We start from the raw sequence: 14,854 nt of genomic DNA, 5'->3' as shown, positions 1-14,854 counted from the left end.
TGAACTTTGTCCTAAAGGCAATGAAGACCCACTGAAAGTTTTTGAGTAAGGGAGTGATATAATCAAACTAGATCTGGGCACCAGAAGATAGACTAGAGAAGGGAAAAAAGTAAAAACAAGGAAACCAGGTAGGCGAATATTAGAACAGTCTAGACTACAGGTGATGAGGATTTGAACTGGAGAGATAGTAATGTGAATGTAGAGGAAGGGATATATCTAAGAGATGTTGTGCAGGTAGAATTGACATGACTTGGGAACTGACTGGATATGGTGAGAAAAGCAATGGAAGAGTCAAATGATGACTCTAAGGTTTTCACCCGGGATGAGCAGGAGGACTGTAACATAAGCAACAGAAATAGGCAAGATGAAAGGAGAGGAAGATTTGTGTGGGGAGAGGATGGTATGTTAAGTTTTGAATATGCTGAGTGTGATGTGCTACCTGGTTGAGGTGCTCAGCAGGGAGTTATAGATGTGGAATCATAGCTCAAGGAAGAGACTGGTATTGAATACAAAGATTTGGCAGTTACATGAATAAAAGTGATAAGTTAAGTGATAGAAATGAAAGAGATTATCAGTGGAGAAAGTATAGAAGGAGAAGCATGTCAAGGAAAGATCCTTGAGGGCCCTTGTAGTTAAGTAGTGTGGGGACCAATTTTTAATTGGGAAGTGCTGGCTAAGCGGCTCGTCGCAATATTGGGGCAAGGAAGGAGACTGGCAGCCTCCCTCAAAACAGAACAAGATTTATTTTAACAAGAATGAACTTTAAAAAAAACCACAAACAGGATCAGTAGGATCAAGGGAAAGAAAATAAAACGGGGAAAGGGAAATTATAAATACCTGAAAAATACCACTGCCCAGGAATCAGCTGAAAATATGCAGCAGAATGCCTGTTGCTTTCCAGCTTCCACCTAGAATGCCCAATTCTCCTCCCCCAAACCTAGAAACACCCCACACAGTCCCAGCCAATGGGATGGCCGCTCTGACAGTCACATGACTGCCCTCACTAGGCTTCCAATCATTATAATTTTGCCAGGCCCATGTAGGCATAGGTGAGAGGTGATGGTATGAGGTGCCAGAGCCCTGGCAACGGCTACAACCAGTGGGTGGAGCACTGTGAGGTTTGCAGAGCCCCAGGCCAGTGCTTGCCGAGGCATAAAAACCTCAAATAACAATTAATTCTTTACATTAGCAAAAAAGAAAATGATGAACCAATGAAGGAAACAGGATTAGTCTGACACCTAGGAAAACCAAGAGATGTGTATGTGTGTATGTATGTATGCATACGTTTGTATGTGTGATATGTGTGTGCACATGCACATATATACACATATACACATATGTAAACAATAACAATATATAAGGCATTATTGAGGCCCTAATTTTCTGCTAGCTCAGTTCATTTAATTTCTATTATCATCTGTCTGTACTCTGGGAGAATTAGCTCATAATCTTTGCTAATGAGTCTGCTATAACAAAGACATCATTAATAAATGTCTTATGGCAGACAAAAAATTTAGAGAAATTAAAGTCTTTCAGGTACTGGGAATTACTGCAGCTATTCTAGTCTAAGATTAAGTATGTTCAAAGGTACAGTACTGACTCAAATATTTAGAAATACATTCTAAGCCTTAAATTCAAAACAAACTCCAAAAATCCAGTACGGCCAGCAGTTTAATCGACAGCAAGTTTTAAACACTGTCCTTTTCTAGATTATATTTTAAAAAATGATTTCCCCCCAAATTTTAGCCTCTTAACTGGTCTTAATGTCTCTTAAGTCTCTCCTCCTGGATCATGTTGGGAATATCACTTAGCCTCAGTTTCCTCATCAGTTTTTTAAAAAATGAAAAGATTAGATGGTTCCTAAGATCCCTTTCAGCTCTAAACCTATGATTCTTTTCTAAATTACCCCTTATAATGTTACAAAGTAATATTTGTATTACATACGTCTGATCAGTCAATCCCCTACTCAAAACCTTTAGTAGTTTTATAAAAACTAGAATGTAAGATCCTTCATGATCTAACTCCAATCTGTTTTCCTAGGCTTTCAACATTATGTTTCTGACAAATTGAATAAGGCACTCCCCCATTTCTGACCTTCTTTCTCCCACCATCTCTCATGAAGATGACACCCTTAAGGGGATACAATGTATCACTATATCTGGTAACAACAATAATATGACTACAAATATCAAAAGCTAATCAGTAACCATTCTAAAAGAGTGACGTTTTTCAGAACTCTATCACAAGAGGGTATTAGAAATCAGAATTAAATTTTCATAGAATATACTCTTACCTTTCTTTTAATATAAAGAGAGCCCCCAATTGTGCCAGAACTGTGGAAGCAAATACTGCCAGGACTTCTAATCTTTCAAACCTAAAGTCAGAAAATTAGGCTGATTACTTCCATTTTAAATACAATGCCATATTCAGTGTCTCTAAAACAGACAGTTTCTATAGAAATGAGAAATAATGGAAAAATACAAGAGAAAAAAGTAATTTTTCAACAGGGCAAATGTTTATCTTGTTATCTTCTGGATGTGCATATAAAATGAATTAAAATATCTACCCTCTTCTCTTTTAAAACTTTATTTTTGGGGCAGCTATATGGCGCAGTGGATGGAGCACCGGCCCTGGAGTCAGGAGTACCTGAGTTCAAATCCGGCCTCAGACACTTAACACTTACTAGCTGTGTGACCCTGGGCAAGTCACTTAAGCCCAACTGCCTCACTTTAAAACAACAACAACAAACTTTATTTTTGGTACTTATACATATAAGACCAATCCCTTCATTTCACAGGTGAAGAAATAGTGGTTAAATGACTTGTCCAGGGTACCACAGCTAGTGAGTATATGAAGCAGGATTTGAACCCAGGGATCCTGATTCCTAGTCAGTGTTTAAGCCTAAACAAATAAAATCAAACCAGATCTAAGTATACACTTTCAAAATAAACTGCTATTTTCTCAAACTAGAGACTGGAAGCCCAGTAAGAATTGGGAGATCAAAGGTACAGAATGTCAGACAGTTTTCAAAGCCAGTATACATGCAACACACAATATTTAACAAGAGTAATCTGGCTCTTTTCAACACTGTGGCCCTCTCTGTATGTTTTCTTCCTCTTCCTCTTTAAAATCTTGCTTTAAAGCTGAGCAGGAGACAAGTGTTCTAAAGTCCAGCTGTTTGAGAATGACAATGCTCTTTTTTTTTTTTGAGATATGTTGTTTTTATTTGAAAGAGCAAAGACAGTGCTCTTCTAAGACTAATGGTCTAATTCTTTTGAGGAATAATTGTATGCTTGGTTGATCTTGCAAACTTAAAAGTTTTAACAATCATATTCTTATAGAAGAAGAAAATGACATGCTGAAGGGGATGTGAGAAAATAGGTACAATAATGCACTGTTGGTGGAGCTATAAACTAGTACAACCATTCTGGAGAACAATTTAGAATGATTTCAAAACGGTTATAAAACTATGCCATGGGCAGCTAGGTGGCGCAGTGGATAGAGCACCGGCCCTGGAGTCAGGAGTACCTGAGTTCAAATCCAGCCTCAGACACATAACACTTACTAGCTGTGTGACCCTGGGCAAGTCACTTAACCCCAATTGCCTCACCAAAAAACCAACCAAACAAAAAAAACCTATGCCATTCCCTTTAATTCAGCAATATTGTTACTAAAGCTATACCTTAAAGAGATTAAAGAAAAAGGGTCCAAATGTACAAAAATACTTATAGCAGCTCTTTTTGTGGTGTCAAAGAATTGGAAAGAGGGGATGTCCATCAACTGGGGAATGGCTGAACAAGTTACGGTATGTGAATGTGATAGAATACTCCTGTGCTTTAAGAAATGCTGAAGGGGATGGTTTCAGAAAAACCTGGGAAGACATATAAATTGATGCAAAATAAAGTGAGCAAAACCAGGAGAACAATTTAAAGAATAATAGCAATGTTGTGAAAGACTACTATGATCAATACATAGATCCACAAAAATTCCAAAAGGTTCATGATGAAAAATACTATCCATCTCCAGCCAGAGAACTAATTGACTCAAGAGTGTAGAATGAAGCATACAATTTTCTCTTTATTTTTCTTGCTCCCTCCCCTGCCAGAATATAGCTACTGCAGAAATGTTTTATATGATTTCATATGTATAATGGGTGTTGTATTTTTTGCTTTCTCAATGGATGGGGTAGGCGGATGAGGGAGAGAATCTGGAACTGAAAATAAAAATAAAATTTAAAAAACAAAACCAAGCATATTGCTGAGTTGAATTACTGTTAGCAATTCAGACTTTATAATCACATAATATTATAGGTAAAAGGGATTTTAAAGATTATCTAGCTTATCTCAACCAATATAGAAATTCCTTCCAAAATATTCTTGTCAAATGGATCTTCAGTCTCTGCTTAAATACTTGCCCTAACAAGGAGCTCAATACTGAAACCTAAATACAGGATTTTTACATTCCACTGTGTTAAATTTCATCTAGCTAGTTTCAGTCAAGTGTTCTAATCTATCAAGATCATTTTGAATCTTAATCCTTTCACCTATTATATCAACTATCTATCTTATCTTTGTGTCACTTAACCAAGTTACTGATAAAAATGTAAAACAGAATAAAGCCCTATGGCAGAATCCTAGAGATTTCTATACATGTAGACTATGAAATCATAAGTCAATACTCTTTGATGAGTCTGTTCAACCAATTGTGAATCCACATTAAGTGTAATTATTATTTTTTTCATGTTTAATCATCTTATCCTCAAAGCTATAATGAAATTCTTCAACTGTTTTGCTAAAATCAAGATATATTATGTCTATGCCCTTCTCTTGATCTACCAGTTTAGTGACCCTCTCAAAAAAGGGGGAAAAATTAATTTGGCATGATTTCTCCTTAACTAAACCCAACTAGGCTACTAGTGACTTTGGCACTTAAAAAAAAAGTCATAATACATATAATAATGTGTTTTACAACTGTGCTGGGAATCAGAATCATATCTGTAGTTGATCTGTAATGTCTGGAATCATATCTTTATCACACCCAGAATCTATTTCCCCCCCCCATTTTGAAAATCTGTACATATCTGATCTTCTGGCACCTCTCTTGTTTCTCTCTCTCTCTCTCTCTCTCTTTTTTTTGGTGAGGCAATTGCGGTTAAGTGACTTGCCCAGGGCCACACAGCTAGTAAGTGTCAAATGTCTGATGCCAGATTTGAACTCAGGTACTCCTGACTCCAGGGCTGGTGCTCTACCCACTGCACCACCTAGCTGCCCCTCTCCCCAATTTCTCAAAGATTACTAAGAGTGCCTCTGAAATCATACCTGCAAACTTTTTTCACACTCTAGGATGTTATTTCATCTAGACCTGAATATCTGAACTCACTTAAATAAGTAAGTTAGGTTTTCTCTTAATCCTCTTGTGTGTAATGAATTTTATTTCATTCTTAATCATGATTATTCTTCCCTTTTTAGTCTTTAATGGAGAGGCAGAAACCCAATGAGTATTGAATAGTTAGCTCTGGCTTTGAGAAAAAGGACAGTGGGCAAGAGTGATGTTAATATGTAGAGAGAGGACACAGGAAGGACGATAGAAAGGAAGTCATTGAGGTATTTAGCCTTAAAAATGAAATGGTCAAGGATTGGGTTTAGGATGTTGAAAGATCCTAGGGGCAGAATGGTACATGGAAAACAATGCTGAATTTGTATTGAGAGGACCTCACTTCTAATCTCAGCTCTGCTAGTTACATTTTGTATCACCTTGAACAAGTCACAATCTCTCTGGGCCTCATTTACCTGGGGCTGGACTAGACAGATGAATTTTCCAACTCTCAATCTATAATCCATGCTCCTAAGACATTAAACCTATTCCACTAAAGTTGGAAAAGGGACATTTAGGCACCATTATAGAGGACAACCCCTTTGGGTTTTTAACTGAGCCAAAGCTATCTTAGTTACATCACAGAATATCAGAATTCTGTCCAGAGCATTCCGTTTCTCAGCATTTCCAACACAATCCTCCCTACTTTACAGAAAGAGGGGAGACAGCCGACTCCATTTGTAAAACAGACATACATCAGACCTTACCTAACCCCAACCAAAGCCAAAGAATAACCTGTTAAATCTCCCACTCTTCCAGGAAATCAGGAAATAGGATGAGGGTGAGAAATCAGCATAAAATGGACTGTTGAATTTCCATTGGTGAATTCTGATTCCTTCCCTAGAGATTTGCATTCTTATACTCCAAACTCATCACACTATCTGACTTGCATTTCTTTGCTAATCTGAACTACAAAACAACATCAACTTCAAGAAATCAATCTTGATGAAAAAAAACATCTTTAACTTTTCCTGTCAACTCTGAGATGTGTGTGTGTGTGACAGCAAGGGGTAGGGGCATGAGGGAATCTGTTTATCCATCTATTGGTCTTCCTTGCTACTTATTAGCTGTGTGACCCTAGGCAATTCACTTAACCTCTGTTTATCTCAGTTTCCTCATCTGCAAAACGAGGATAACAATACCTCCCTCCCTCAAGGATCAAATGAGATAATATTTATAAAGTACTTAGCATAGTGCCAGGTAGTAAGCAGGTGCTATAAAAATGTTGATTATCTGGTCAGGAAAAAAAAAACAAGAAATGCAAGTCCTTCTGATGGCCTTTTCTGCCTTCTGAAGAGCTAAAATTCAACTAGAAAAAAGAAAATTTTGCCAGTGTTTTATTTTTGGCAGAATTAAACTTCTAGAAGATGTCCAGATGCTTGAAATTCTGCATCACTATCACTACTTCTGTGTCAAATCTGTAATTAGTACATTATCTATATCTACCATCTAGTTGGGTAGCCCAAATTCTGTTTCTATAACAATATTGCCTCTACTGCTCTTTTAAAAAATCATTACTCCGGGGCAGCTAGGTAGCTCAGTGGATAAAGCACTGGCCCTGGATTAAGGAGGACCTGAGTTCAAATTCACCCTCAGACACTTGACACTTACTAGCTGTGTGACCCTGGGCAAGTCACTTAACCCCATTGCCCTGCAAAAAACCCCCCAAAAACCCACAACAAAACAAGCAACAAAACAAACAAAAAACCATTACTCCAATATTCTCTACCATGCTTCTACTATTTTATAGATTTCAATAAAGATATCTTCATTACAGACAATTCTATTCTACTGTCCTTCCATTAGATGCTTGTTCTGAATACAGTATATCCTTTGCCAAGGCCTATGCCATTATTTTATAAGAGTGTAGTTCTCTTCTTGTTCAAGTTTAAGTTATTTCGAGCTCACTTTGTTAAAGTAGAAACCTATGAGTACAGTTAGTTCAACTTCTGTATGAATCCACTGCTATCCCAAGAATCTTGCCATCCTATATTGTATTGTAAAAGATATTTATCACATCATCTGGAATGATGCTTCTCATGGGAAGATCCCTTTTATTTTCTATTACTAAAAGATGCAGTATCTTTTGTACAATGACAACAGTGAGTCAATAAGCATTTATTAAGCTTCTTATTTATTTGCTGTATGCCAGGCACTGTGCTAAGTAATGGGGATATAAAGAAAGGTAAAAGACAGTTCCTGCCCTTGAGGAGTTCAGTCTAAAGGGAGAGATCACATGCAAAAACTCCGTACAAAGTGGCTAATACACAAGATAAACTGGAAATAATGAACAGAGAGAAAGAAACAGAATTAAGAGGGATTGGAGGGGCAGCGAGGTGGCGCAGTGGATAGAGCACTGGCCCTGGAGTCAGGAGTACCTGAGTTCAAATCCGGCCTCAGACACTTAACACTTACGAGCTGTGTGACCCTAGGCAAGTCACTTAACCCCAATTGCCCCACTAAAAAAAAAAAAAAAAAAAAAAGAGGGATTGGGAAAGGTTTTTTGTAGGTATGCCTTTAGAACAGACTTGAAGGAAGCCAGATGTAGATGAGGGAGGAGAACATTGCAGGCCTGAGAGCCAGTGAAAATGCCTGGAGCTGAGAGATGGATTATCTTGTCTCAGAATGGCAAAGAGGCCAGGGTTAAGATAGAAATTTCATTTTTTCATATAATTTAATTTTTATAATTTCATATTCTTAGAAAAATCATTCTATTATCTTAATCAAAAGGTATTTTCCTCCTTATTTTTTTCCCTAGTCCTTTAAGCTTACAGGATTTATCTTCAAGGAATTATCTGGCCAGCTTTTTAAACCGCTTATTACATTTGTTTATTTTATAACTAAGCACTTAGCAGAAGATATTATTCAAACTTACCCAAACGAATAGACTGGGCTTGGTTTCCTCACCATTACCCAGTAGCTTATCAGACATGTCACTAAACTGAATTAAAAAATGAAAATACATTTAATTAGAAGTTAGCTATTTCAAGCTAAATATCTACATTTTAAAAAGAAGCTCAGCTTTCAGAATTAACAAGTTTCTATAGGATACCTGTGATTACCCATAGTAAATTAACAATAAACACTTCTAACAGGACAACAGACTATTTTATTTTGAAATATGTACTCAGATCTTTGTTGGATAACATTCAAGCATTGAATAAAAACTATTTATTGACAAGATGATTTCCACAAGATTATAACATTTTACAGAATCATTTAGATGGAAATGACATTTAAATTCTTAACTCAGTTTTTTAATTGAACCACATTTTACCTCATAAATGACATTCATATTATTAAGATATGGAGAAATAACATAAAATAGCATCTTTTACTTACATGCTCAATAATGAAAACAACTCTTAAAGGTTAGCACATGCATATTTATTTGTATTAGCATTCTGCATGGAGAATATAATGTATGCATAATTTGTTCCATCCAGTGAGTAGCAGGGTTCCAGAAACAAACCACAGGCCATCTACCTCAGGGGGGCTATATTCATTTTGTTGTCTTTCTTCCCAGTTCCAACTGTCTAATTCTTTATCCTTCAACCAAATTCCTGGTGAAAACTGTCTTTGAGGGTAACCAGGCTGACAGAATCGGGGTTTCACCCTTCGTGGAGGTCCATGTTAAATTTATGTACCAGAAAGTCAATAAACATGTATTAAGCACCATTATGTTTCAGGCACTGTGTGCTAAGTGGTGGGCATACAAAAAAGGGTAAAAGACAGTTTCTGCTCCCATGGAGCTCACAGTCTAAATGGGGAGACAACATGCAAACTATTGGGTACAAACAAGGTACATACAGAATAAACTGGACCTGATCAGTGCCTGAGGTAAGGCACTATATTCAGTATGGATTAGGAAAGGCTTCCTGTAGAAGGTGAGATTTTAATTGAGACTTGAAGGAAGCCAAGAGGTAGAGGGGAGAGGGAAAATTCCAGGCCTGAAGGACAAGCCAGTGAAAATTCCCAGAGGTGGGAGATGGAGTGTCTTGTTGGAGGAACAGCCAGGAGGCCAGTGTCACTGGATCTCAGAGTAAGATGTAAGAAAAGTAAAAGGGGGTGGAGAAGGTAATGAAAGGCTATGAACACACAAAGAGGATTTTTATTTATATGGCTTAGCAAAACCTACTGACAGTGGCACCCCCAAGGAGGCTGCAGTCTGCCAAGGAATTTGCTACTGGATCTTGGGACAATGAGGAAAACAATGTTTTAGTCTGGTATACTAGATATTTTGGTGACAAGTTCCTGTGGAGAGTATGTAGGAAATCATCAATTACTCTGTGACAGTAGACGTTATAGAGACATAATGGCCCTGGAGTTTGGGAACCAGTAAAAAATTATAGCTTCTTCATCAACAGGTTTGGAACAATTTTTATTCACCATCAAAATAATCAGACCCTTTCAGTCAACCAGAAATGAGCATGAATCAACTACCATGTTTGGCTGGAAAAGACTTAAGTGGAGAAAATGGAATACATATTATCTTCAAAGGTAAAATGATAATATTTTAAAAAGTGAGAAAAATATACTCATTCCTTTAATTATGCTTCTGAATTGAATACTAGTATGTACTTTGGCCAAAATTTGTTTTGTTGTTGAAAACTCCTTTATTTATTCTAATTAGTTCTATTCAGCAAAAGGTATTTAACAATCCAATTCTTTGTGACCCCATTTGGGGTTTTCTTGGCAAAGATACTGGAGTGGTTTACTATTTCCTTCTCGAACTCATTTTACAAATGAGGAACTAAGGCAAACAGGATTAAGGACTTGCCCTGGATCACACTGCTAAATTAAATGTCTGAGGGTAGATTTAAACTCAAGAAGAGAAGTCTTCCGGATTTTCAGCCCAGTCCTCTAAACACTGCATCACCTAGCTGCCCAATTTACTAACCTTCCTCTACTATATACTGATGTTTTGGTTATTTTTGAAAAATCATTGATATTTTCTGAAGTTCTGGTCAATCAGGTGAATTTCTACAACTATATATTCGTTCCTAAAGTATGTGTTTTTAAATTGGGTGCATTTTTGTTACCTTTAGGGATAGTGTGAATAATTTATTTGAAGTGCTATATAGTTGTAATCAGTATGAGTATAACAGTCCTATTTTTCCCCTTTACACTATAGAGATTTCCATATTTCTGTATAGGCTTTGTTTTTGTCATGCTTTATAGCAACATAATATTCCATTGCAGATTTATCAAAGTCAGTGTAACTATTTTCTCAATGTTGGGAATTTTGGTTTGTTTTTATTTTTTTACTATCATAAAAAGCATTCCTACATCTTTATAAAAATTAGTTTTTTTCTTTTAAATTAAATTATTAGTAATGAATTACTGAGAAAACTGGGGGTGTATGAAAGAAACACAAGTTTTTTTTAGATTTTATTTTGTAAACTATCTTTGTATCAAATAGCTCTGATAATGGTCTGATAGCCAAAACAGAGAATTAACATAAATATATAAGACCAAGAACTGGTCAAAGGATATGATCAAACAACTGTCAAAAAAGAAGTACAAATGGGCAGCTAGATGGCGCAGTGGTAAAGCACTGGCTCTGGATTCAGGAGTACCTGAGTTCAAATCCGGCCTCAGACACTTGACACTTACTAGCTGTGTGACCCTGGGCAAGTCACTTAACCCTCATTGCCCTGCAAAAAAAAAAAAAAAAAAAAGAGAAGTACAGGCTCTTTATATCTACTTGAAGAAATGCTACAAATTACTAATAAGAAAATGCATGGATAGAGCACGAGCCCTGGAATCAGGAGTATCTGAGTTCAAATCCGGCCTCAGACACTTAACACTTACTAGCTGTGTGACCCTCAGCAAGTCACTTAACCCCAACTGCCTCACTAAAAAAAAATTTAAAAAATAAAATAAAATAAGAAAATGCAAATGAAGCCACTGAGATTTTAGACGTCAGCCAATTATCAATAGTAATAAAAAACAGAAACAATCAACGTTGGTGGCCAAAGGTTTGCAGGAAGTCAGGAACATTACTACACTATTGGTAGAGCTATGAATTAGTCCAATCATTCTAGAAAATAATTTGGAACTATACAAAAACGAAATGACTAATCAGTTCATACCTCTGACCCAAAGATAACTCTCTGCTTGGCAAATACCCAAAGTATGTCAAATATCTAAAGGAAGGTCCTTTCTTATATATAAAAAAAATATTAATGATAGTACTTTTTGTTCTTTCCAGCAAAGATTGAGAAACAAAGCAGGTGCCCAGTAGTTGGGAAATGACTGAGCAAATTGTGATATGTGGATACAATAAAATATTATGGAATATTACTGAGCCATAAAAAACATGAAGAATATAGAGAAGCATGGAAAGATTTATATGAACTGATAGGTGAAATAAGTAGAATCAGGAAAACAATACAAACACTATAAATGCAAAGAATTTTTAAAAAATGAAACCAACCAAGCTTGTCCCTGAAGAAATGCTGAGAAAATGTACCACCCTTCCTTGTGGAGGGTTGTGGAAGGGAAGAAGAATATTGTTGATTGTATAATGCTGTATATACTATTAGGCACATGTGTTAGTTTTGAACTGTTTTTCTTCTGCTGGATGGATAAATGGCTGGCTTTCTGGGTAGAGGAAGGAATAAGAGAGATCCTAAAAATTAAGGGGGGCAACTAGGTGGCACAGTGGATAAAGCACCAGCCCTGGATTCAGGAGGACCTGAGTTCAAATCCAACCTCAGACACTTGACTAGCTGTATGACCCTGGAAAAATCACTTAACCCGCACTGCCCCGCCCCCCCCATTAATGAAGGTGATAGCAATATTTTCTTGAAGGTATGGCATATTATGTTTCTATGATTAAGATGTAAGTAAATGTTTCAAATTTCAAGATTGTGATTGTGTATTTGCCCAGTTTCAGCTGCTAATTAACAGACAATTGCTGTAGAAATTGAGTTCAAAATAATAAGTGATTTTTGTTAAAAATGTATTTCCCTGAAATATAGTTCTAAATCTCAAAGCCAGAATCCCAGTCAGCAAAATTCATGAATATTGTGTATTACAGTGTCAGAAGGCAGAATACCTACATCAGTAAAATCACTGATGAATATTCCCAATATTGGGAGTAATCATTTATAATTTATTGCTATAATTGTTTTAGTTATTAGTGAGACTGAACATTTCCCCAAATACTTATTTAATTTACTATTTGTGATTCCTCTTTTACAAATGGCCTATTTAAAGCTACTATTTGTCTACCCAATACTACCCCTTTAGATCAGTATAAGTTATACTTTCTTTAATGTGTTTATATTGCCATTTCATTTTTTCAAGCATATTGCTGCATTTTTAGTATGATACAGTTGCTCTTTGTCTTCTCTTAAGCCATACTTTTATTTTACTTTCCCTAATGTTTTCAGATAATTTAATATGTATCTATCTCTCCTATTAAACTGAACAATTCCTAAGACCAGGGATCTTTTAAAATTTATTTTTTTAATGCTCTCCACACACATCTCATGCACCTAGTACTGTGCTTTGTACTTGGTAGGTATTTGACAAATATTTACTGAATTTAAAAATAAGTGTCCTCTCTTAGAAATACATCAAAGGAGAGGGCAGCTAGGTGGCACAGTGGATAAAGCACTGGCCCTGGATTCAGGAGGACCAGAGCTCAAATCTGGCCTCAGATACTTGACACTTATTAGCTGTATGACCCGGGGCAAGTCACTTAACCCTCATTGTCCTGCCCCCCCCCCCAAAGTAAATAAGTGGCCCAGGAACATTGCTGGTAACCATCCCATAAAACTAGCTGTGTGACCCTGGGCAAGTCACTTAACCCCAATTGCCTCACCAAATTAAAAAAAAAAAATACATCACAAGAGAGGTTTTTAAAAGAATTTTGAAAAACTCCTTTGCAAGTTAAAAATCGTATTTCTTTCTGCCTCCTTCCCTATTTATTTGTTTGTTTTTTGCAGGGCAGTGAGGGTTAAGTGACTTGCCCAAGGTCACGTGGCTAATAAGTGTCAAGAGTCTGAGGCTGGATTTGAACTCAGGCCTTCCTGAATCCAAGGCTGGTGCTTTCTCCACTGTACCACTTAGCTGCTCCCTTATTTCTTTCCTATTTAACTTTCACAACAAAGATTATTTCACCAAGAAGACCTTTCTTTTTAATAACACCTTTCTGTTTGATAGCTTTTGTTTTTATGTCATCTAGTTTCTCCTCTCAGAGCCATTCCTTATATCAAAGAATAAAAAAGAGAAAAAATGTTTTCAGCAAAATTATTGTAACATACTTAAAAAGTCTGACATCTTCAGTGTTCCCTATCTATAGTCCCCTAACTTTGCAAAGAAAGGAAGGAGGTGACTTCTCATAAGTTGTTTTTGAGACCAAGCATGGTCATTATAATTTCACAGCAATCAGTTTTGATTGTGTTGTTGTTCTTTACATTTACATAGTGTAAACATTGTGTATATTGTTTTACAGATTGTGTTTATTTCACTTTATCTTAGTTATATAAATCTCATGATTCTCTGTATTTATCATATTTTTTTTTATATAGCACAGTAATATTCCATCACATTCATGGACTACAACGTGTTTAGTCATTCCTCAAACAATAAGCATCCAGCCTGCAAATTCTTTACTAATGCAAAAAGTGCTGCTATAAATATTTTGGTATAAATGAGGCCTTTCTTTTTATCACTGACGTCCTTGGGGGCATATGCCTACCAGCAGAATCTTTAGGTCATTTCATTCAACTGATTATACTTCAAAACCCACTTTTCCTTTTCTAAAAAGGAAACAATCTCTTTGTTCTTTTAATGAAAACAAGTAATTCTACAAAAGCAGTAAAAATTTGATTTGTAAAAACCTACCTGAAAAGATCAAAGATTGTCAGATATGTATAAGCAGTTAAAGCTGTAAAAAAAAAAAAGGGCGGGGGAGGTGGGGAAGAGGGGAAAGAAATGTTATTGGAATAATTGTTAAGAATTAACTAGCTTAAGAACATTTGACTGACAAACCATCACAATTTTCCTTATTATTCAGGTCATCACCCTCCAGCTGTCTATGCTTATTTTTGACAATTATCTAATTAGTTGGATTAAGGTAGACAGCAAAAAAGAATTAGGTTTTATTCATACATTTAAACTGAAAAGACTATATTAGGTAATTACTGAAGAACTACTTTATTTTGTTCTAGGTAACACAGCTTTCCTGTATATCTGTTGGAACTGGTACTATAAATCAGAGAAAAACATTGCTACAGGAATAATAGATTAAAAAAAAAAGAATAACAGATTAGAATACAAAATGTCACAAGTATGCTCTGCTTTGCAAAACTACATCTAAAAATTGAACATTAAATAAAGGGATTAATCACATTTTCAAAACATTTTTAAAAAAAGTTTTCGCTTTCAAAAGAAGGCATTTATCAAGTTTCCTTTAAATATTAGATTCCTAAAGTACATTTAAAGTGTTATTTAATTCACATTTCTG

The 14,854-nt window shown here is 36.0% G+C and overlaps 1 protein-coding gene across 2 annotated transcripts in view; it reads right to left on the bottom strand.

Moving 5' to 3' along the window:
• SLC30A6 (solute carrier family 30 member 6) overlaps window positions 1-14,854 on the bottom strand; it is a 46,432-nt gene that overhangs the window by 24,396 nt on the left and 7,182 nt on the right. For both annotated transcript variants that reach the window (XM_043986816.1, XM_043986817.1), the window contains 3 exons: window positions 14,233-14,275; window positions 8,249-8,314; window positions 2,294-2,374 (listed from right to left, as the gene is read on the bottom strand). In XM_043986816.1, coding sequence (XP_043842751.1) covers window positions 2,294-2,374; window positions 8,249-8,314; window positions 14,233-14,275 — 190 coding nt within the window. The remainder of the gene's footprint in view (window positions 1-2,293; window positions 2,375-8,248; window positions 8,315-14,232; window positions 14,276-14,854) is intronic.

This window comes from Dromiciops gliroides, chromosome 2 (assembly GCF_019393635.1).
Source record: "Dromiciops gliroides isolate mDroGli1 chromosome 2, mDroGli1.pri, whole genome shotgun sequence".
NCBI lineage: Eukaryota > Metazoa > Chordata > Mammalia > Microbiotheria > Microbiotheriidae > Dromiciops > Dromiciops gliroides.
Note: the sequence above shows the minus strand (reverse complement) of the source record. Positions and strands in the feature narration are given on the sequence as shown.